The following is a 24,387-nucleotide window of genomic DNA, read 5'->3' as shown; positions in this document are numbered from 1 at the left end:
TTATGCTCTGTTTCTTTTCTCTTTGTGTGTGTATTTTTAAAGTATGGGAGGCTCTGGCAGCTCAAGCGTTTCTGATTCCTGCAACGACCACTTCACCATTGAAAGCTGTAAGGAGACAGAGATGCTGAACTACCTCATTGAGTGTTTTGACCGAGTTGGAATAGAGGAGAGAAAAGCACCAAAGGTATATTTGAACAGACTGAAATCACGTCAGTGCTGTTGCAGACAGTGCTTTTACTTTTTAGTGGGGAAAGTTCGTAGAAATGGGTAGTTTGTTCTTGATGGCTTTGTAGAAACAGATTTGGAGAATTTATAAAGTCCCTTTACCTTGTTAGATCATCATATGTGAATCTTGTATGTGTTTTACATTTCTAAAATAAGCACTCTGCTTGAAGCTGTCTTTCTTCATTGGAACTTCTGCGTTTTATTGGCATTTAATCTATGTAAAGCATACTTTCATGAGACCAGCTCCTAACCAGGTTTGTGTATTTTCCTTTAAGCTTTACTTCTAGAGAAAAAAGCAAAACAAAACACAGCTTTCTAGGTATAAGCTAAGTTTTTAGCTGAAGTAATATGCAAATTAAAATTTGCACTACATTCATACTACATGAATGAAGAAGTTTATCATATTGTCTGCTTGTTCTGTATCTGGATACTTTTAGTTTGTATTAAAATTACCTTATTTTTTTTTGTCAGATGTGTAGCCAGCCGACAGTTAGCCAGTTACTGAGCAACATTCGATCACAGTGCATTTCACATGCTGCTTTGGTGCTACAGGGATCCTTAACACAACCAAGGTAAATACAGCTCATGTTAATCATGAAAGCTAGGCTGTTTGGGGATTTATTTTCTTCTGAAGATTAGGTTAAAAAAAAAAAAAAAAAGCTAAGTTTTTGGAACAAGGTATATTTATGTGCCAGAAGAATAATTTACTCTTCTGCCATTGAATACTGCCATTAATATGTTGATGGAGAGCAATCTAGGTGCTTTTAAATTGTGTTTATATCAAACAATTCAGGTTGATTTGAACAGTTTAAATGGGGGATCTGAAATAGATACTTGATTATCTTTCAAGCTGTACCTTTTATCCATTGTGTTGTGAGATTAGTTTTGTCTTTATGTGAATCAGTGTTGACACTGGAATAAGTTTTGTGTATGTAGTAAGACAAAAAGATTTTTTGCAAAAACCCAGGGAGCAGGTAAAAGTAATGACTGTATTAATTCAGCAAAGACTAATGTTAAATTTTTTCTTAATGCTGGTAAAACAACAAAAAAATGTTGTTCTTTCAGTAGCTGAGCTTAACAAAAGGTCTTTTCATTAGAGAGGAGTAGAAGGCAGAGCCAATTACTACACAGAAGCCGTTATTTTCTTCCAGACTCATTAAACTGAAGTGTGATGTTGGCAGCAGCATCTGCTTGAGAATAATCTTTACACAAGTACACTAGAGAAGGCAAGGTTGGTTACTTCTGAAAAGAGCAGGTGTCTACATATGGATTATCTACTTTCTGGCGCATCCTTAAATGTGATGACTCTGATGTTTTTTTCTGCTAGTAATCAATAGTTTTGGATTTCTTTCACATAAATAAAGGTCATTGCAGCAGCAGTCTTTGCTGGTACCCTATATGCTGTGTAGGAATCTCCCATTTGGTTTCATCCAAGAATTGGTGAGAACAACTTATCAGGATGAAGAGGTGTTCAAACAGGTAAGGCATAGGTTAAAAAAATAAAAATAAAAATAATTGTAGGATTTTCATATCCAAGAAATGCAAAACTTTATTCTGCATGTCATAGTTCTGTACCTATTACTTCCAGGGCTAGCAAACTGTTAAACAAAAAGGGTTTGTAACTCTTACGATTTTGTGAAGAAAACCAACTTACTTGGTGATTCTCATTATTAAACGTGTCTTTTAAACAGTGCGCATTTATGAAATATTGAAGTATTCTACTCGGAATATGTCTGTATTACTGATCTACGTTACAGGATTGATTTTGTTTTCATCCATCTGTATTTCTATGCAAAATGTCTTAATGTGTATCTAAGATAGGAAAAAAATATAATTATATGTATTAAAGAAGATTGCTATTTTGCTATTTTTACTGTTCTTTGTAACTGTAATGGCTTATAATTAAGATCCTAAGAACACCTTGCAAATCCTAGTTCATGAAGTCTATATTTTATGGAGGAGATAACTGAAAAACATTAGCTTATCCTGTGTGTCAGAGTAGTTCACTGAGATGTCACTTCCTCTTTCATAACAGTCCGTGATTACTGCTTATTACCTTTACTCCTACCTCAGTTCAAGTTTACCAGCACAAAAACAACTTACATTCATGACATGTAAAAATTAAAGCTATATGATTTCCCCAACCGTATAGGCAAATAAATTGTTATCAGGTTGGCTATCAAGTTGTTGGAGACCTCCACAGTCCTTGTGCTCGTGTGTGTTTAACAAACACTTGTACACAAGCACGCAGTGTTTCCAGTGATCTTGTATGAAGTGTGTGCTTCCCCTTGTGGTTTCCATGTGCAGAGAAGTTAATGGAATAACAGCTGATTCTGTCGGCATGCTAACGTGACTGTTTTTCAGATTCAGCTTACATCTGCTAGCTTTATATTTAAATCTAGATGTTTCTGGGGACATTTAGTTTCTAAAGTAGAAACAAGTTAGAAAGTGAACAGGAAAGATACGTACAAGTGCTTGGAAAGAAGTTTGCATGGGTAAGCTGTTATGCCCAGGCATGAAGTCAGTATATCATTTATGCTACATCAGATCACAGAGAAGATTCAGACCAGATAACTTTCTCAGCATGTAACAAAAAATGCCATTTATGGATCTTCTGTCAGAGCTTTGAGCAAAACAATTGGCTGAAAGCTGTTGTGTTTTCTTTAAGCGTTGATACTCTTGTGCATTCAGACATTGAAATGTTCCCTGACATAACTGATGGAAATCTGGAGAGAAGATCTCAATTTTTCTGTAGTGTAACTTTCAGTAGTTGATGAAGAATGAGCAGGCATTTCATGCTGTGTCATTTGATTGCTTCCTATTCTTGAGGAAAGTAATCTATTTCTGTTTTTACAGATCTTTATCCCCATCTTACAAGGCCTGGCTCTAGCTTCCAAAGAGTGCTCCCTTGATAGTGACAATTTTAAATACCCCCTTATGGTAAGGACTGTACATTTCTAGAAGATTTTTTTCATCATGATTATTAATAAACTTAAGGAAATTGTATACAAGATAATGTACTTCAACATTTTGGGGCCTCCTTTGGTTAATGGGTTAATATTAAACTTGATACTGAAAGCTTAATGTGATATGAGATGTTGTAAAGCCAGTGATATCTCAAATGTAAGGTACAGCAGACTTGGTATAGTGGGCTATTCAAATATTTGTATGAATTGCTTTATATAAAACAAATGTATGGACATCATCACGCGTACTTGTAAAATACTGTGGATGCTGAGTTCTTCCAAATTTAAGTCTGGGAAGCAAGGACTGATATTCATAACCGTGTTTGTTGGTCTCACGTGGGTATGTAGTAAATTAAAATCTATTGCGTTAACACCAAAATTATGAGTTGATGGCTGTGTACTGTAGGAAAATGTTGTAATGTTCCTTGTCTGAAAAGTTTTTTTTTAAAGTGTGTATTTTAGTCCCTCGATCTGCTTCCCTCCTGCTGCTTTTATTGACAAAACAAAAAAATCTTTTGAACAGCATGCATGGTCACAAAAGAGCGAGCTAAATTCTTGACTAAACTGAGCATTGTCAGCTAGCACCTTCGGATCTTAAGATCTTCAGTGCATCGTGCCAATAAAGGCAGTCCTTCATATCTCGAGTTTGATTTGTAACTCCGGAAATTAGTTGGACGGGGGTGTGTGCTGCAAATCAACTCCCCCACATGTTAAATTGCAAACTGTTACAAATTTGGTTGTCAGGTACAGTAAGGGCTATTTGAAAATGATACTCCATTTTGGTCATATTTAGTGGGCACAGCGAGCATGAAAAAGAAGGAATATAGTTACTAACTGCAGTGTAATTGAAGTATGAGAACCTATAATACAGGAGAAACAGGATACGTGAAAGCCTACAGTATTTTTGTGTTTTCAAAATTGTCTGTTATAACTGCTTTCTTTTTTCTGTGCTGCAGTTGAAAGTGAGTTAGAGATCTGGGATAGGATTCTTTGTTTCTGGCTACTGTGTTCATCTGACATTTTTCCACTCTGACTCAAAAGACAAAGGCCTTGGTGTATGTATAGTACAATTGCTCTATTTATTATTGTTAATGACTTTTATGTGGCAGTTCAGGCGCCCAGCAAAGCTATTGTTATTTTCTGAACAAGCAAATAATTTGCACAGCTAATTTTTGAAATAAGTGCAATATTTTATTATCTGGTGAGATGTTAGCTTTTTTGAGGCAGATGGAAACTTTTTGGAACAGATGTAAGAACTAAAATGGGAGCAGGGTGTGCTCTAGCTTTTTTTTTTTTTTTTTTTGGTCCTCTTTCCCACTGATTAAGGGAAAAAGGTTTGGCTCTTTTTTCAGCAGTTTACTATGTTTATCTTGTTATTTGCAGAAAGGTTACTTAAGAATTACACACACAAGTAATTTTTCTTGTATTTTCCTTACAGGCACTATGTGAACTTTGTGAAATCAAGTTTGGGAAAACACACCCCATGTGCAGTTTGGTAAGTGTATCCAGGCTGATTTTCAAGTTAAATGAATCATGCAACTTATTTGTTGGCTGATACAATCTACATTTATAACCTTCCTTAGAACTCTATAAAGAGGGACTAATGTAAAATCTCATGCTAACTAATAGTTCACTTTAAACTCATAAAGGGAGTCCTTTTCCCTGAGAATTTAGAAGAACTAGAGCAAAGTTGCTTAGATTTCTGAAATGCTGAGGAGAATTCCCATTTACCGGACAGTATGACTGAATTTTGAAGAATCAAGGGTGTGTGGTGAAACACTGAATAGTGACAGTGCAGATAAAGGAGTATGGTTGACGTGGCAACTTTATGGTCAACTTGCTGTTTATCTGATTTTCTAGGTTGTCTCTTTACCCTTGTGGCTGCCTAAATCGTTAAGCACAGGTGCGGGAAGAGAACTGCAAAGACTTTCCTATCTTGGAGCCTTCTTCAGTCTCTCTGTCTTTGCTGAAGATGATGTAAGTGTTACAGAAGGATGTTGACAGTAGTATGTTTTATTTTCAATATGTTTAATATGTTTGCCAATGTTCATTCCACTTTCAGAACAAAGTAGTTGAAAAGTACTTCTCAGGGCCTGCCATCACGCTTGAAAACACCCGGGTTGTTAGCCAATCCTTGCAACATTACCTGGAATTAGCAAGGGTAAGTATCCTTGTGTGTAAACAACTGCAAAAATATTGTGGTTTTGGAGGGGAGAGTTTACATAGATGAAAAATATAATATAAAAGAAAAAAAGTCTCGTTGGTGTTAACAAGAAATCTGCTAGGATATGGTCGAAGGGAATTAAGAAAAGTTGATGAGCACTACAACCCTTTTTCTAAGGCTGTAAGCCAATTCAGAAAGTATTAGAACAATTAGGATGAGTAAAAAAAAATTAATAAAAAAATTACCTTCTGTATTAGATCTGTGTTGTGCTCGTCTTCCATATGCATCCTTTCTGTAACTAATGTTGTAATTAATGTGTCCATATAATCCTAACAAATAGGATCACAGCAATAGTTGTAGTGAGCAGAATTTGTAGAACATAAAAATATGGAGCAATGGATAGTGGGAATACAACGTTGAAAAGTCTGTGCAACCTGACACTGTTTATTTGAAATTCCAGCAAGAACTGTTCAAGATTTTACATAGTATTTTACTGAATGGTGAAACTCGAGAAGCAGCTCTCAGTTACATGGCAGCCATTGTCAATGCCAACATGAAGAAGGCACAAATGCAGGTAAATAAAGGAAAAGCTTTTCCTGTGACTTATAGATCTAGCACTAGATGCCTGGTGCAGTGGTGGTTCTTGAATGGAAAACTAAAGAACTGTGATCTTGTACTACAGCAGGCAAAAAGCTGTGTCATCAATCCCTTTCAGTACATTTCCCATTTCTGAAATAATTCTGTTCTATGTACTTGATCAACTTGTGTTATTTCCTCCCTTGGGACTGATGTGTCACTTCATTAACAAGGATTCTGCTTTATAGCTCTCCCCTCACCCCTCAAAACAAACATACATCAGTCTGAGGGTTTTCTTCCAGCTGGCTGTGTTTAAAACCCCTTTTTCCCCAGCTGATAAGTTGCTGAGCTTTGCTTGTGTGGTCCCGTAAAAAGAGTAATGCAGATATGAGCTGGTGTGGTTCCAATGAAGGACCAGGGCGTTATTTTGTCATTGTTTAAAGTAGTGCACTCATTTCTTATGCGTGAACAACTGAAGTTTGAATCACTGTTGTCTTCAACTCCAATTTCAAAAGCAAACGTTTGGATCCATCACTGTATTTCTGTGAAATTCCAATGAAGAACAGAAACTTTATATTTAGGATAGGAGTTATAAATTGGAGCTCAGCAACTATTTGAAACAGCTGTTGCTGACTACCTGTAGCAAACCATTCTTGAAAGAAATGCTTGCAAATCCTTTTCATTTTTTCTACTACTTCTGTTTGTTTAACGTTACTGAGAATGCCTGTTTGAACATGAACCATGGAGAAAGAAAAAGACAATATATGTTAGTAAATGATCTTCCAGTTCTCAGGAAGGCTTTACATATCCATGTTCTTACTCACTTCTCCCTTTTCTTGAACTGATATACTTTATGTTGACTACTATTAAAGCATCAGAAAAGTCTCTTGTATTTCTAAACTTAGGTTTTGAATCGTTTCCTTTTACTCTACAGACAGATGATCGTTTGGTATCTACAGATGGTTTCATGCTCAACTTCCTATGGGTACTGCAGCAACTAAGTACGAAGATAAAGCTGGAAACGGTTGATCCCATGTACATATTTCATCCCAGGTGTCGTATTGACCTCCCAACAGATGAGACAAGAGTGAAAGCAACAATGGAGGATGTTGCAGCCTGGATTGCTGAGCTTTGTGAGTGCTTTGAGTATATTTTGAACATTAACTCTGCCTTGTATTTTTGCTGTTGGAGGCACATGGAAGTGCTTGATTCTAGCAGATAGTTCCCTTATTCCTAAATGTATTTTTTTCTTGATGCTGTCTGCTCTTACTTGATGTAAAGAAAGATGAGTCTAAGGTCTCACCCCTACATAAGGCACAGCCCATTTGTTAACTTCTTCACTGACCCTGCTTTTTTGTTTGTTTTCTAGACAGGGATCCCTCTCCATTTTCTGAGCCGAAATTTCCAACAGAATGTTTCTTCTTAACCCTGCATGCCCATCATCTCTCCATCCTGCCAAGCTGCCGTCGGTACATACGTAGGCTGCGGGCCATCAGGGAACTCAACAGGTTAGAAGCTGTTAATTATGTAGTATGTCCCCTGCTGTTCTACTGATGTCTTGTTTTCGGCATGATGGCAAGTTCTACAAACCTAATGGAAATAAGAACACTCAACAATGGCTTTACTCAAATTGTCAGAAGTCATCTGTAACCATTTGTTAATCTGATGCTTCTGGCAGTTAAGGATTTTGCTTACATTTAGGGACTGTGGCTTGCATCAGGAATGCAAGTAATAATGGGAGGGAAGATATTATTTACACAAGGCAGCTCAAATTGGTGAGAAGACCATTCCATTTAAAAGAGGATTGGATTGATCTTCAGAGCATGTTAGATTCCATGACATTACTAAACACTATTTATCATAACTTAATATGGTGTGTGGTTGATGGTGTGTGGATGTCAGTGTCTTGGGCTCTTTGGCATAGCCATAGGCTAGCATGTAAGTTTACATGTCTGATAAATAGAAGTCGTGCAGATGACTTACAGTTTCAGAAACAGCACACCATTAGCAGTGCTTGCGCTGTTTTGTGTTTCACAGAAGATACTTGCCTTGTTCCCTTGGTTTCCAAGGTGGAATAACTAATTGTATTATCTGTAAAAAGGCTTCAACAGTAAACTCTTAGTATTATGGATGTACACGTCTTTCAGCATGTGGTTTACCACTTTAAAAATTATAAATAGAAGTTATGATGTTGACTTGAAGATACTGCTGTTTTCCATTTGTCTTGGCATAAAGCCAAATAGACTTTTATAGTTGCTAAACCTCGAAGAATACTCTGTTAAAATTAGAATGATTTTTTGTATCATCAGTATTTTCCATTGTTTATAATTGCACTCACTGCATTTTGGTAAATGTTCCTTGGCAGTAATACCATGAGTTCATTACAGGATTTTTGGACTGCATTCATAGTGATTTCATTTTTAGCTTTTAAAGCTCATGCAGGCCAAGAACTTGGGAAGCTGCAGAAAACAGAGCAGGAAGGGTCAGTATACTTGAAAGAAAAAAATATTTTCAAATAAACAGACTGAATTATTTGTAAATAAGCTACACATTTGGCTTGAAGAAGAAGGTATTTCTTTTCCTTATTTAGAGTTGTTGAAAACGAGTTGCCTACGCAGCAGTCTCCATGTAGTGCTAGAGTGCATTGAAGAGCTCTTGGCTTTCACTGACTTCAATAGGACCTTAGTGCTCAGCATTTTCCATAAGTTGCCTAGTTGCTTGCAACACCAGACAACATATTTAATAAAGAAATTAGACTGAGTATTTTTCTGCTGTAGGCAGAGGTTGATGTGGAAAGGAAATTGTGTTTAGAAGGGGGAAGAAAAGGGATTGTATTTATATAGCTCAGTATATTGAGTTTTGTTCTAATCAGCTGCCCTTCTAAAAAGAGGTAAGGCATAGGAGTAAGCAGGATTTGTCAATGTTAATAGTGCATGTGTATAACATGCATTTGAGTTCTTTTTTTTATATAGGGCAGAGTGACAAAGTAGGTAAGGGAAGGGCAGTAATATCAACCATCTTGATTTAATGGCCCTTATGCTGGCAGGGAGACTACAGACTATTCATTTGTCTAACGGGCATGTATGTTGGAGCTAGTGTATATTTGAATGCACACTGTGCAGATGTTACATCTGCATTTACAAAAGCAGTTTATTTTTCTTGTGATTATGGTATCTTCTGTGAAGATAATTGCCATTTTCCTCCACTTTTTTCAGTCTTTCCTCTTTATTTAGCAGTTATGTAGGTTAAATGACTTGCAGATGGCAATAAGTATCCCCTCTGTCATGATAACCAATTATTGCATGTTTGCAGGACTGTTGAAGATCTGAAAAACAATGAAAGTCAATGGAAGGATTCCCCTCTGGCTACTAGGCATCGAGAAATGCTAAAACGCTGCAAGACACAGCTTAAGGTCTGTAAGTGGTTTGGATCACAACAAAATGCCTTTGTCAAACCGTCTGTATGTTTATTTTGTCCTAGTGCTTAAATACAAATTCACAGTAATGATTCAAAAGCCCCACTTCCAAGAAACTATGAACCATGTGAGCATGTTAAAGCTTATTTTGAGTGTACTAAGTGGTGGTCATGACACAGTATCAAGTGAATTGTGACTTGAAAATTTGAAGTAATTCCAAAATGAACTTAGCCAATATTCCTGAGAAAGAAGAAAATACTGTTTTTGTTGGAGAGAGAACATGAAAGGGACTGTGATTTGATCAGGGGTAGTTGTGCACAGTTCATGCCCAAGGGGGAGACAGAACTCTCAAGTCTCTCATCTCAAGTAGAATTCTTGGAAAGGTGAATACACTGGGGGTCCTCTTATGGAGGTGTCTGTTCTTCTTAGGTCTTCCTCGTATAAGGTGATAAAAATTTCCTGAGCTGTATGAGCAAGATGACTTCAATTGCACATTTTCCCAGTTTGACACCTCTGTTACTTCTTTTTGTTCCCTTAGAGCTAGTAAAAGGCTCTGTCCATGCCTGCGTTATGTGCTTTTTGTGTTAAGTTGAGGTTTAAGTGCCCTGTTTTAAGTGCATATTTTAAGAAGAGACCTTTGTACAATTGTCATAATTCACATACACATTGATTTAGCTTTAGGTCTGGTCTTCCTTTCCTATTATGTTGTCTTGCTGGAATAGTTTTTGTTTGTATCTTCTGCAGAAACTGGTGAGGTGCAAGGCTTGTGCAGATGCTGGTTTGCTGGATGAGAACTTCCTCAGGAGATGTCTGAATTTCTATGGCATGGTTATTCAGCTGATGCTTCGCATTCTTGACCCCGCCTATCCCAAGTAAGTTCCAGGATTATCTGTGTAAATTTTATTTGGTATTTCAGATCATGGTAGGCTGTTTACTGAATTTAGCTGTTCTAGTATTTTTTACAATATCTACCTACGTTTCTATGTAAAAGTTACTTTAATTTTTATCAGTGACATATGTTCTTGCATGGAATATGTGTCTTATTCATAGTTTAAGGTTTGGTTGGAGGGCATGGGGTAGATGGGAAGCAACCCTCAGGTGTGGTTAGTAGATCTGAAGCATAGATCTTAGAAAAGTTAATGTTAAATCTTTTGTAAAGTGTTCCCATAGGTGAATTCTGTAAAAGAACTCAGGACATGTGCTACTTAACCCCGATATTTCATTGTCCTTTTTGTTGCATCTTTCATTCTACAGCATAAAGCTGCCTTTAACTCCTGAAGTTCCGAAAGTATTTGCAGCACTGCCTGAGTTTTATGTGGAAGATGTTGCTGAATTTTTATTTTTTATTGTACAGTAAGTAAAAGTGATTTCTGAAAATTTGTACTGCCCTTTACCCCTGTAACAGGTGGTGTGCACACAAATTGAGGGTGTGAAAATAGTTTGCTAGTTTTTCTGTATTTATTAGAGTTACGTACTTCGGAGCTTGACACCTTTTAATTTCACATTAGGGTTAATCATCACTAGAATAATACCTAAAAGAAAAAATCATGGCTTAAGTATAAAATCCCCTCTATTATAGCTTTGATAGGATGAAATTTATTTGTATAGTTTTAGCAGTTAGGACAGGTGTGAATGCTGTTTGGGTGTAATTCTGAAGTTGGTTACTTTCTTCCTGAAGACATGCCTTCAAATTCAGACTTTGCTGTTGTGTATGAGGAGCAGGTGAATGGTTGTTTTTCCTTTTCTGAGGTGCTGTTACAGCAAATTTGCTATGAAGCTCTACTATGATACACAGCAAAAGAATATGACACTGTTTCAGAAAATGCTTGGAATCAGGCCAAAATTCAGCTGCCCGTGAACAGCTGGCAAGACCTCTTGGAAGAGTAATAATTTATTTTTTGTAGAGAGGCAGATATTACATTAAAATGAGTTAAGGTCTTCCTATTTCTAATAAGACCATGAAATCACAGACTGGGTCAGATTGGAAGGGACCTTAAAGATCACATAGTTCCAACCACTGCCTCACCACTCTCTGAGTAAAGAATTTCCTCCTATTATGGGAAGGTGAGAGATATGAGTTCAGAGATATCTGAACTTTGTGTGTGTGTATATATATATATAATATAAAATTTTGTGTTTGTAATACAGGGTTGGGATTTCTCATTTTATTTTCCTCCTCTCCATCTTTTCAGATATGCTCCTCAGGTGCTTTATGAGCCCTGTACTCAGGACATAGTCATGTTCCTTGTTGTGATGCTGTGCAACCAGAACTACATCCGAAATCCTTATTTAGTAGCCAAGCTGGTGGAAGTGATGTTCATGACAAATCCAGCTGTTCAGCCCCGGACCCAGAAATTCTTTGAAATGATCGAGAATCATCCTCTCTCCACTAAATTGTTGGTCCCCTCCTTGATGAAGTTTTACACAGGTAAGCGCTTCATCTGTAGTTCTGTGACTGCACAGTAAGCAATGAGTATTATAGGACAAAAGTCTGTGTTGACTCTTATGATCTTTCAAAAAACAAACAAAACACAAGAAATTCAGGGTAGATCTTGGAAAGACAAGGCTTTGCTGCTCAGGAATCAGGTGAAACTAGCATTAGGAGGAACCTTAAGAATTCTAGTCTTTCCACAGCTGCTGTCCTGTAAATTTATATGCTTCTCGGTGTCCTTGCGCTCATGGAACTATTTTTACTGTAATGTTTCCAGTGCCTTTTTAGCATTGAAATTTAGGTACGTAGGACAAAGAGTAGAATTGAATACAGCAGAAAGTGTGTTTTCTGAGGCTTTTCTTCAGGAATGAGGTCGGTTCTGGATTAGATAATGGCCAGTGCTCCTTTAAGTAGGGATTATGATGGAGATTTCTGAATGGGAACTGAATTTAATCTCTTAAAGCTTGGTGCTTGAAGGTCATCACATGGGAGACAGTAGGAAATGATTGTTATTATTAGAGAGATGTAGGGGATCCCAGTGGGAAGGAGTTTTGATTTCAGTGCTGGGATCTGATTTCTCTTTCAGATGTTGAACATACTGGAGCAACTAGTGAGTTCTACGACAAGTTTACAATCCGCTACCACATCAGCACCATTTTCAAAAGCCTCTGGCAGAATATAGCTCACCATGGTACATTTATGGAAGAGTTCAAGTGAGTAAGAAATTGTCTATGATGCTGCTTACTGTCATGCAATCTGCTGAGGAGGCCATTACCATTGGGAATGGGTGATGCTGCTTTCCATTGTGTTTTTAAATGACAGCCCCTTCCAGTAGAACTGGAGTGTTTCTAAAGCTGAGCTCTGGACATCACAATCAACTTGGCTTGGGGAATGGGGTCATTGTTCAGAATATACAGTGCAGCAGGTGTGTTGCTGGGGTTGCAGTCTGCTCTGCACACCCATCTACTCTGCAGTGATAACTGTGTTTCAATGTTTTCAGCTCTGGGAAGCAGTTTGTTCGCTACATCAACATGCTGATAAATGACACAACTTTCTTGCTGGATGAGAGTCTGGAGTCCCTAAAACGTATCCATGAAGTGCAAGAGGAGATGAAGAATAAAGAACAATGGGACCTGCTGCCCAGGGTGAACAGAGCTGTTTTTCAAAGTGCCCTTTACTTATTTTCAATTTTTCAATACAAGACCATTTTTAATTTTTTTTTTTTTTTTTTAAATAAGGAGCAGCATCAAAGAGCTGCTCATGAAAAGCAGTTTTCAATGCTTTTTCTTGCTGCCAGTATGGCTGTGGTCACTCTGGATGACATTCTGCAAAAAAACATCCTTCTGCATAGTTATGTTGTGGCTGGCAAAGAGTGTGTGACATGGAAATAGTATGAAGTTTTAAATTGCTGTGCCCTTAAAATACTAAATGGAGAAACTAAGACTTTAACCTTCTTGAAGGAGGTTGTGGAAGATGCTCGCCAGTTGAATTGACTTCAAGGGAATAACACTTTTATTTTGTTAATGCATTGATCCTTTGTAGATTTGGTATAGACAATTAGAGTACTGAACCTCAGATCTTAGCCTGATTTGACAATAATTGTGTTAACCCACCAATGTCAGGTATTTCTGTTTTAAGGTTATCAATTTTAAGAAAGTCTGAAAAGTTACAAAGATCTTGTTTTTTAAGTCTTGTTTTATTAATTCTGGTTTGCTCTTCTGAAGCCTTTGTTCCTGTTTATGCTAGCAAGGCAAAGCCATTACTGTGGTCACAAAATGATCTGGTCTGTAATCTGCAGATTGTTCCAGTGTAACTTGCGGTACTAATGTTGGTACATAAATTAAGAAAACCTCTCTTGACTCTCAGATTCCAGGCTGATTTTAAGTATTGGCATTTGGATGGAAAGGAAACAACTCAGTTTTGTAGTTGTGAGGAGCAATGATGTAAGCAGACTCACTAAACTTGGAGTCTTGTGATACCATTTGTGTTCACTTTTACTTTTGCAGAATTCTGGAAAATTAGTGCAGACTTCTGTTTAGTAATAGATAGTAAAAGTGAGCTGCGTCTTCAGTTAAAAATGTATCATGGATTTGGATTGCAGTCTGTTCTTTCTCCTTCCTAGATCATGTTAGCTTTGTGGCTGTTCAGGTTTTTTGATTGGTAATATGGAAGGAAATTCGGTGGATGTAACCTTTTTAACCACTCAATATTTATTTTCTAGGATCAGCAGCAGGCTCGGCAGTCACAGCTTGCTCAGGATGAGCGTGTCTCTCGTTCATATCTCGCTCTGGCAACAGAAACTGTTGATATGTTCCATATCCTTACCAAGCAGGTTCAAAAGCCTTTTCTCAGACCTGTAAGTCCTGCTCAGTTCACTTAGTTTCTACCTTCTCTTAATATCTCTGCTATTGGATAATGTTCTGGAAATGTTTGGTGGCCCTTTGTCTCCCTTCACCTCACTTTTTTCCAACTGCATTGAAATCTAATTGCTCTCGAGGTTATTTGATGTTAAGAGCATTACTTGAGTCTCTGAGATGTTGTGATCCTTCTAGACAGAAGCTGTTTACGTTCCATTTTTTTATGGAAAGCATATATAAAGAGAAGATTGTTCCTGCAAGCTGACAAAATAATTGTATTGGTTAATAATTTCTGATCTTGTTGTATGCAAATCTAATGATAATCTGCTTTATCTCTGCCTTTGTGCTGTGATCTGTGTTTTACTTTGGTCTTGTAGGAACTTGGACCACGATTGGCTGCTATGTTGAACTTTAACTTGCAGCAACTGTGTGGCCCGAAGTGCCGTGACCTAAAAGTTGAAAACCCTGAGAAATACGGGTTTGAACCAAAGAAGCTGTTGGACCAACTGACTGATATTTATCTACAGCTAGATTGTGCTCGTTTTGCTAAAGCAATCGCTGATGATCAGGTGAGCTCAAAAAACATAAAGGGGAAGAGTGAGTGTTGTGGACAAACAGGACTTCGGAAGATTCTCTTTAAGAGCTTCATTTTATTTGTATGCTGCCACCCAGTTTCCATCATGTGTGTTTGCAATTTTTCTTCCAGAAAATAATTTGTGTTCATATTCTCTCTGTTCTTTGTAGATGTATGTTTTCCAAGTGTTTTGTCCCTTGGAGACACACAAACTTCACATACACAGGAAATTTCCCAAGCATTAGTTGTTTATTAGCTACTGCCTCCTTGTAATGTAGTGGAAGTACCTTGTCCTGATTTTGCTAGAGAGAAAAATGAAGTATGCAAGGGTTCTGACTCCCCCTTCTCCTTCCTCATCAAGAAAATGCAAAATAAGCAGAGCTGAGACCAAGAGCCTATTTTAACAATCCAAAAATCATTCTCTAGACTGTTTCTAAATTGTGTTCATTTTACTGAATGTCTGTGTAGTAAACTGACAAAGCTGAGCATAAAAGGGACATTTAAGACACCTTTGTACTGCCAATGTGCTTTTCAATGGTAGTCTTCAGACCAGAATGTTAACAGGGTTTTAATTTTTGAGATAGATAAGTTATTACTCACCTCTTTGTTCTTGTAAAGATGGTATGTTAGTTAAACTACTGAATTGCTTCTGTCCATGCCTATGTTTTATAACACAAACTTTTCAAAATCCAGAGGGACAAACAGCATTATCCATGGCTACTTGAAATTCTAGTGGAAGCAGTTTTAAAATACGTAACGCTGTATTTGCATGTCTGGTGAAGCAGAGATAGCAGAGGTGACTCATAATCTTTTTTCTGTAATAATTTAATTTCTGGCAGTAACACTCCTGAGACAGATGGTGAGTGTGTGCGTGTAATGAGCATGCAGGGTATTTTTCATGCTGCTCGGTATATATGAGAGTGAGAACGTTGTCCATCATTCATTCATCAGTGCTAGCTACAGCAAAATGCACAGCAATGACGTAGGGATTAAAAAGAAAGAAGTGCTGGTGTGGGAACTGGAAAAAAGCTTAAATAACAAAGTGGCCATTCATAAAAACTGGGGGGAGTGACCAGTATCTTGGAAACTGTCAATGACAGGAAAGAAGCAGTAAGAAAATGCCCAAACGGTTAACTGCTACTGGTATTTAAAAATAAAAAAGGTGCTTGATCATGGCAGCATCTCTCAAAAGCATTTTGATACATCCCCCATTTCAAATCCTAGCATGTATTAGCAGGAATTTGGAAACATTTACAAAGCCCTGGGCATGTTGCCATAGTTCTGCTCTCTGTGGACTAGTAAGGAGTTTGGGTGGGCACCGTGTGTCCTAAGTAACGATTGGTATTTCATGGAGTGCGGTCGTGTAGATGGGGGATTGGGACTGTATTGAGTATTTTCAATTTCCCAAAGGAAATAGAAACCTGTGAGACCTACTGTCTTAAGCTCTGTAACTTAACTCAGCCTTGCACTGTGTAAATAATTTTTATTAAAAGAACATTGTCTAGACTACTAAAAGGCTGACACCAAAACACAGCATTGCCAAGTTAAAAGCAAACGGTGTCTTCAGAACATAAGCAGCTTCCAAAAATTCTTGCCTAATGCTTTCTTTACAAGAAAGCAATGTTTGTATCAGTTGAAGCTTTAGGATGCACACTTGGGCCCTGTATGTTGTGCTAGGTTGCTGCATGCTGCCCCAGCTGGCAAGTGGGTATTAGGTGCTTCAAGAAGTTGCCTTACTAGTTTGGCAGATGGGTTGGTTTGGGTGTTAGGAGGAGGTTATCACCTCTTCCGGTATTGCATTGCACACCAACAAACTGCATGGTATCTGTTAGCTTGCAACTCATCAGTTTTGTTGTAAAGCACATTTCAGTAGTCACTAATACCATGGATGGGCTGGACAGTCTTGTACTTCCAGACATTGTTTCCAAAAGATTTTAAGTCATGGCTTGACTCACAATTTTTTGAAGTATGTGTGCAGAAATCAATGATAACGAGTGAGTCAGCTGTGCTTTTACCAGGATTTGTCATTTCGTTCCTACCACGTGGGAGAAGAACACCAACAGCATCAAGAGGCTTGGGTACACTGCTTCTACTTCATATGGCAGACTGCTCCAGTGTTGTTTTTTTTTGTTTTGTTTTGGAGAGGTTAATAAATCATACTCCAAACACTGGAGTTCCACAGAAAACTGCTTTTTCCTTTGAAGTAATCTGTCCAGCACATCATCTTGAGGGAACAGGAGTGGATTTGCTAGTTGAACTTTGATGGCAAAGTGATCATGACATAATCCCTGTAGTACTCCTTGATGTTAAATACTGGAAGCTGGTGCATCAGTCTTATTCTGTTATGGTATTCTCTCATAGCCAGGAGGAACTGGGATGTTAATGATCCTGAAGATCCACAAGAAGTGCTTAGAGGGTATTTTTGCTGGTGTAAACAGCAGTTTCCTTGCTGCCTTCGTGTAGAGTGGTTGGAGATCTGGGGTTCAAAAAAACCTTTTATGCTATATTTTCTGCCAAGACCTGTGAGAAAAAAGAATACAGACAGGAGTGACAAGACAGATGTTTTATCTAAGGAACTGTTCTAATGATTATAGTCAGCCTATCTGAATGCTTCAAACATTTTGATTAGTTGGTATTGTCTTCTCTTTTTTTGTCCTGAATAGTTCTTCAGTAGCGATGACTCTTACAAAAGGATAATTATACCCCAAAGTTGACATTTTTGTGCTAGATAAAGTGTTATGTGCATACTTCTCCATCTGATGTAATGTTGAGGTTTCATTGATCCCTTCTTCTGAAGCTTTAAAAAAAGCATTAAAAGGTCTGTAGAATTTTTGATGGCATATTAGGATACTACAGCTCAGCAAAGTTTTATGCTTTGCTTGTAGAGGTCCTACAGCAAAGAGCTCTTTGAGGAGGTCATATCAAAGATGAGAAAGGCTGGAATCAAGTCAACCATAGCAATAGAAAAATTCAAACTGCTGGCAGAGAAGGTGGAGGAAATTGTTGCCAAGAATGCCCGTGCAGAAATTGATTACAGCGATGCTCCGGATGAATTCAGAGGCAAGTTGGTTTTTCTAAATGCTGAATTGTTAGGCCAAGAGGGATTTGTTTTGTTGTTTTGCTTCTAAATATGAATATATATATTAGTAGAAACTAGGTATTGTTTATGGAGCCTCTCATCCTTCTCCATTTCAATTAAATGACTAAGTAAATGAAAAGAGCCAGAGGGTGTTTCTGTTTGTTTTACCCTGAGATTGCACTGTCCAGTCCTAGCCTTGTCTTTATTACATGTACTTTAAAACAGTAAGGAAAAAAAATAGAAATATGGTGAAAATAACTAATGCTTAGCCTTTATACTGTTTTTCCCTTTCTGAATTGGGGCCGTATCTGTTGTTTATTTAAGCCTGCTGCTACTTTCATCTGTTTTCTGTACCTTCAGCAGCATTCCTGAGTGGGGACTCTGTTTCTGAGTTCTGTGCGGTAGTTTTGTGTGCAGGTTAAAGTTTTATTTATTGTTTCCAATTTGATGATTGTGATAATCGTGTCCTCAGATCCACTCATGGACACTCTGATGACTGATCCCGTGAGGTTGCCATCTGGAACTATTATGGACAGGTCAATCATCCTGAGGCATCTGCTGAACTCCTCCACCGATCCTTTCAATCGTCAGACACTGACAGAAAATATGCTGGAACCAGGTATCCTGGCTTTTAAATTACTCATGGTGCTGTTGATCTGGAGAAGCAATTTGTGTAGTTTCTGTTCCATATACTTTCGGAAGATAGTGTTGATGCCTCAATACGACTACCAGTTGTTTAATCTCAATTTGCACAGAAAAGTTCATTCCTTATTCTCCCCTTTTCTGCAAATAAACTACCCTTGTTTTTGTAACTACGGGGTAATGAGTATTGTTCTAATACGTAAATGAGTAATAAATTTACTGAAATCTGTGCAGAAAATATGTTGACAGAAGAAAATAATAGTAGATAATCCTGATCAGATTTCTAGAAAAGGAATTTCTGTTAGTCACAAGCAGCTTTCTTATAGTAGCATTGCTAAATAACTTAACAGCCAATTTAATTATTTTTTTTTTTCTTCTTTATATTACTAGTGCCAGAACTTAAAGAGCAAATTCAAGCCTGGATGAGAGACAAGCAGAATGCTGACCATTAAAAGTTCCCTTGCAGTGCACGCCAACACCAATGGGAAGATCAGGGCGTGGGCTGTTCTGCTAATAGTGGGGCAGATACACTTTGAAAGTTATTGATGGGATTAGCACGCCCACTGGCACTGACTTGCAGTAGTGACCAGAAGCATGTGGACGAGAAGAAAAGCAGCTTAATTCTTGTACATATATTTAAGTGATAACGATGGTCAATAACATGGAGGACAAATTAGGAAGTTGCTTATGTTACAAAACTGTCCTTCAGTATGTCACGTTTTGGAGTTTTTACAGCTGAATTATTTTAGCAAAGATGAATGGATCAGGGCAGCATCCCTTCAACCTTATTTTTTACAGCCGGATATCCGTTAATTTGATTGTGGTTAGAAACTTGGACATTTTGCTGCTACAGTAACTTTTTCCTCTTTCCCTCCCTTTTTCCTCATCCACCCATCAAACCTGCACTGCTGTCTTTTTTTTTGTAATGCAAAAAAAAAAATCCCTGTGAAGAAACAAAATCATTCCCCTGCCCGCAAAAGAACATATTCTGTGCGATAACTGTGCCTGCAACAAAGTGTTAATCTTGGGATCGTATTTTTATATTATACATATTCGCATATTTGTTTTTTAATTGGTGTTAGAAGAGACGAGGATTTCAAAAAGGCAAAGGTTTGACGCATGGATTTTACGTTCCGTTATTTGAGATGTCCCTCTGTGTTGATCTAGATGCTCTGGTATTTCTGAGAAGCCTTGAGACAGAAATACATTACAACAGCTGCCAAGAATTAGATGCTTGGGAATACCAGGATTTCAGTGACTTTTTAAAATAATAAAATCCATTCTTTTAACGCTGCAAATATAATATATGCTAAATGACAGTTCTGAGCCATTAGAGCTAGTCCACAGAGATCCTTTTATTCTTGGAGGCTGCAGTTTGGGGCAGGGGTCATTTTTTATGTTGCTTACCAATTTGTATCCATGGCTTGGCTTTACCAAAGCAAAAAGGGTGCAGCAAATGTAGAATTACTTTTTTTTTTTTTTTTTTTTTTTAAGAAAAGAAAATATCCACAAACATTTTTGTATTACTGCCCCCTGCTTATGATACTTGAATTTCCTTTTTAAAAAGGATTTGAAACCACAGTGTTTTAAAATTAAGTCTGTAAAAAAAAGGTTGTTTTTCTTTTATGTTTTTCGCTGTGTCCTCTGTTCAGTTCCTGACTCTTGAACTACAATAAATGATGATACACACTCACACAAAGTGTTTCCTTTGTCTGTCTTTCCTTTCAGTCAGTGAAAGCAGAAAAAATACAAATGATTGGGTGGCTTTTTTCACTTCTGCTGATAGTGATTTAGGATCTGGGGATAATAAACCATTTCATGTGAAACTTCCATGAGCACAGTTATTATCAGTACTTCCAACTAAAGCATTTTTCCAAGTGGATGAACCCTGTTCCTATTCATAGCTAACTGACAGCTGGTGACAAGGCTTCAGGGGGAAGTTTTAGTTAGGCTGTATGTAATCCAGTGCTGGCCTTTGCAACGGGTATGTAATTCTAAGTTAATTTTGATTTTTTTTATATTTACTCAAGGGTGGAGGGGAGCATTCCAAAGTTTGTGTCTCCGTCGACTATTGGAACAGACATGTTTGTTCTATGACTGTTTTAGTTCCTTAATCCACACCCCTTCCACAAATTCAAATCTTCTTCCCCCTCCAAAAGTCATGGAACAAAGCAAGTTATGCTTTTATCTTCAAGCAGTCATTCAGCATCCAAATCTATCCTGGTTTCTGAACGTTTTATAAGGGCATGAGTTACACCTTTCAAGAGGTTTTGTTTTCCATAAAGGTAATGATTTTTGCATAAAGAAAAACTTCAGTGTTCCGCTATCACCTAATTTTTGAGGCTTGTAGCATGAAATCTCTAGAAACAGCTCAGAATTTACACCCTACTTATATAAAGGACAACTGTTCAGCTGTTTTTAATGGAGGATAACTAAACTGCAATGGTTTCACATTATGGTTTGTTTTTTTTTCTGTGGTGGTTTATGTTGTCAGTTTTAGTTTTCTTGACAGATTACAAACATATCAGAAAGATGGAAGAAATACTTTCTTATTTCTTTCAGCAATTTAAAAGTTAGACAGACTGCCACCTCTTCTGAATAATTGTGGCAACCATGAGCAGTCCAGTCCTATAAAGTGAGAAGATCACAAGCAGGGAAAAAAAAAAGGGTATCCAGTACAGGGTTTGAGGTTTGCTATTCTCTATTTTGCATCTGAAGTGCTATAACTAGTATTAAAGATAGCCATGAATTTAAATGTTCTATTAAAAAAAAAAAAAGTATGAATCCAGCTCTTTAATATAATGAAAAGCTTTATATTTAGTGTGTATTGTATGCTCTATTGTATCAGTTGAAAGGCTTGTTTGAACAAATTCAGGATGTTTTCCTTAACCTTGTCTGACAGAAAAGAATTTAAAAAAAAAACAAAAAAACAAAAAAACACACATACGGCATAGGATGGAACAACTGAGACCATGTCTTTCAGACTATGGATTTATAGTTATTCTGCTGTGATACCAGATTTTGACCCGAGGACTATAAATAGTAAAGTGCATTACTGAACTCATATTGACTAGTTTTGGGATCCATTTATATCATTGATACATTTTTTTTATCAGTGCAGATATTACTGAAGGCTAATATTAAGTAGCAAAAAAACTTATTTGGAAAACTCAAATACTTCAAATTTGTGAATTTAGCTAAAAAACTATTCCAAATTCAGCATTCATAGGCAAAATAATGAAATGTATTTTAATAAGAGAAATGGAAATTACCATTGCTGCCCTCTGGGTACAAAAGTGGATAAAAAGCCTGACATTCAGAGGGTAGTGGACATTTTAGTACTTGAAGAGAAAGTCTGAAGATAGTATTGGATTAAGAATAAATCTCCCACAAAAGCTTATCAACTGCTTGACAATTCTTTTTTTAATTCATTTAATGCAACCTGCAGATTCTTGCATTTTTTCGCCTTGCATACTAATGTGTCATTTACTTTCTTCGATCGAACTGCCACCTTATTACAATAAGGTAAGGAGACCTAATATTGTAAATGGTGAAAATGTCAGTGATCAGTTGATATTTACATGTATCTGCAGAATTTGGGTAACTTTGATCTGTGAATTGTTCATCACAGTAAGGGCTAACTTAATACACCTTGCAGAGGTGATTTTTTGGAGAACTTAACATTACAAGATCACATGGCTTGTCTTTGCTTGCCCTGTAGTTATGTGACCAGAGAAATTACTGGGGCGAGTTCTGATGCTGATAGCAATACAATTCAGTGCAATTGATTCTATTGTATCACAATTCACACTTATGTAATAGCCAAATTTACATCTGAGTCAACTGTTTGCTGCTGGCAGCAAGGACAGACTAATGTTCTTAATGGCAGGATGACAGTGCTGCCCTAGCCAGCAACAGATAGACTCTAACAATCCCCAAGAGCATTGCACTACCATGTAGTCGCTTTCCTTTTCCTTTACTACTTAGCTCAAGCCTATCTATCCTCTGCCCTGTGCTTCAACAGACTTCCCAGCTTTAGGTAATGTAAGTGATCCGAGTAACCAAGTGCATATAAGAAGTTCTTCATAGCATTGCTTGCTTTCATTTTTCATTTATAACAGTTTAAAAGCACTTCTGTGCAGGGGACCGTTGTTACATGCATATTTTCTTGACAGCAAATGTTAAAGCTGGTTTAAAATGCACTTGCTAGTGGGGAATTGGATCAGTCTCCTCTGTTTTGCAGGATGTTGGTCAGATGCACAGTAAGGGAAAGGACACTAATGTTTTTCCTTTTAAACAGGATTAGTTGGTGGAATTCTACTGCAGTGTTTTAAGTACTTTTTTTTTTTTTTGGACAAGTTTAATGCTATGTTACACTCAGAGACCTGGCTTTTGAAAATGATATTGAGAAACCTAGCCAAAGCAAGGGCTGATCTAATTGAACTGAGATAATTAAAAAGGTGTGGCGCAGCCAGGTAGATGAGGGCTGCCTTCATATTCAACCGGCTTTCAACTAAATAACCTGGTATTTAAAGAGCAATTTTCCTGTCTCTCTTTGCAGGGAGCTACCTCCCAGGTCTTATAGAGCATGTGTCATATGCCCTTTACAGTTTTGTTTCTTGACACGTAACTAGACTTCTTCTGAATGTTCTTGGCAGATTTTTCATGACAGTAAGCAATCAACCGAAGAGCTAATGTAGTGGGATTATTCCAAATGAGTACTTCCACAACTTAGAGTCAAGAGAGTGATGCAGGAAATAGTATTCCTCAGAAATATTACAAATTGCTAATGTAGAATGAATCACTGGGGAGGAAAACTGCACCCAAACGCTGTTTTAATGCTTTGTAGGGGTTTTCACAATTGTTGTAGTTTTTTTTTTTTTATTTTCAGAGAAATCACTGACCTAATTCTGCACAGCCCTAGACAGAAGTTAGTGGAGTTAAACTGCACTAAGGACAGTACTAAATATGATGTCCCACCAACACGAAGTCCTTTGAAGTTTAAGCAATGGTATTTTTTAGGACATATTTAAACCACCTCTTTGCTGTTTCTGCAGCAGTATCTCCCTCCTGGGTACTGTGCAGTGATGTATTTGCTTTTGTGTTCACGGGCATAACTGTAGGGGATAAGCACACAAGTTCACAAACAAGGCTGGCAAGAGGGAAAATTCCCCTCTCACCACCCAAAAAGTAGCAACTTGTTCTTCCACAGTCCTGCAACCCATGGGGAATGGTGAATAATGTAATTAAGAGCCAGGAGCTTGTTAAAAAATGAATAAACTTTGTTCTGAAGACAGATGTCTCAGGCATCAAATGTTTTCAAGTTTAAATCTGACTTGTATGAAATCTGACTTGTATGTAGTGGTTTGTGTGGAAAGTAAGATACTTCATGTAAAATTATTATTTTGAGAATTGTAAATGGTATTCAGAAATGTAAGGCTGTTTATAGCACTGGAACTGACCAAACAATTTGTGCAAAGGAGGAACTCTACTGAATTTATTGCCACAGAAATCACTTTATTATTTCAGAAGATTCACAGAATTATTTAGGTGAGCTTATCCAACTCCATTTAACCACAGATATTTAAAAAATAATCAAGAAAAAAAGAATTGAGGCAGATCGCAGCAGGAACACGGGGGTCGCCAAGGCCTGTGAGGGCCGCGTTCCCCCCTCGCAACCGTCGCGCAGCCGAGGCCGACGCACGCACACAGCGGGGCAGTGCCCCCGCGTCCTGGCGCCGCTTCCTATAGGCTAACGGAGGGCCGACGCGGGTTCCGCCCCGAGCTCTGATTGGCTGTTCCGGCGGAGGAGCCGAATCGCCTTGTCCTCGGGGTTCGGCGGAGGGATTGAGTCAGGAAGAAGGGAGGGGCCCTCCAGGGAAGGCGTTCCCTCACGCCCCTCCGATTGGCTCTCGGCCGTGTCAATCTTATGATTGGCACTGCGGGGGGGCGGGAGGG

At 37.8% G+C, this 24,387-nt stretch overlaps 1 protein-coding gene across 2 annotated transcripts in view; it reads left to right on the top strand.

Moving 5' to 3' along the window:
• UBE4B (ubiquitination factor E4B) overlaps window positions 1-19,383 on the top strand; it is a 38,286-nt gene extending 18,903 nt beyond the window's left edge. For both annotated transcript variants that reach the window (XM_032201346.1, XM_032201347.1), the window contains 21 exons: window positions 43-184; window positions 697-797; window positions 1,590-1,704; window positions 3,082-3,165; window positions 4,630-4,686; window positions 5,052-5,168; window positions 5,254-5,352; window positions 5,816-5,929; window positions 6,866-7,064; window positions 7,301-7,439; window positions 9,244-9,343; window positions 10,091-10,218; window positions 10,601-10,699; window positions 11,539-11,774; window positions 12,364-12,490; window positions 12,778-12,922; window positions 13,999-14,133; window positions 14,512-14,703; window positions 17,594-17,768; window positions 18,260-18,406; window positions 18,820-19,383. In XM_032201346.1, coding sequence (XP_032057237.1) covers window positions 43-184; window positions 697-797; window positions 1,590-1,704; window positions 3,082-3,165; window positions 4,630-4,686; window positions 5,052-5,168; window positions 5,254-5,352; window positions 5,816-5,929; window positions 6,866-7,064; window positions 7,301-7,439; window positions 9,244-9,343; window positions 10,091-10,218; window positions 10,601-10,699; window positions 11,539-11,774; window positions 12,364-12,490; window positions 12,778-12,922; window positions 13,999-14,133; window positions 14,512-14,703; window positions 17,594-17,768; window positions 18,260-18,406; window positions 18,820-18,881 — 2,713 coding nt within the window. In that variant the 3' untranslated portion in view covers window positions 18,882-19,383. The remainder of the gene's footprint in view (window positions 1-42; window positions 185-696; window positions 798-1,589; window positions 1,705-3,081; window positions 3,166-4,629; window positions 4,687-5,051; window positions 5,169-5,253; window positions 5,353-5,815; window positions 5,930-6,865; window positions 7,065-7,300; window positions 7,440-9,243; window positions 9,344-10,090; window positions 10,219-10,600; window positions 10,700-11,538; window positions 11,775-12,363; window positions 12,491-12,777; window positions 12,923-13,998; window positions 14,134-14,511; window positions 14,704-17,593; window positions 17,769-18,259; window positions 18,407-18,819) is intronic.
• Window positions 19,384-24,387: the final 5,004 nt, after the last annotated feature.

Source organism: Aythya fuligula, chromosome 21 (assembly GCF_009819795.1).
Source record: "Aythya fuligula isolate bAytFul2 chromosome 21, bAytFul2.pri, whole genome shotgun sequence".
NCBI classification, from domain to species: domain Eukaryota; kingdom Metazoa; phylum Chordata; class Aves; order Anseriformes; family Anatidae; genus Aythya; species Aythya fuligula.
Note: the sequence above shows the minus strand (reverse complement) of the source record. Positions and strands in the feature narration are given on the sequence as shown.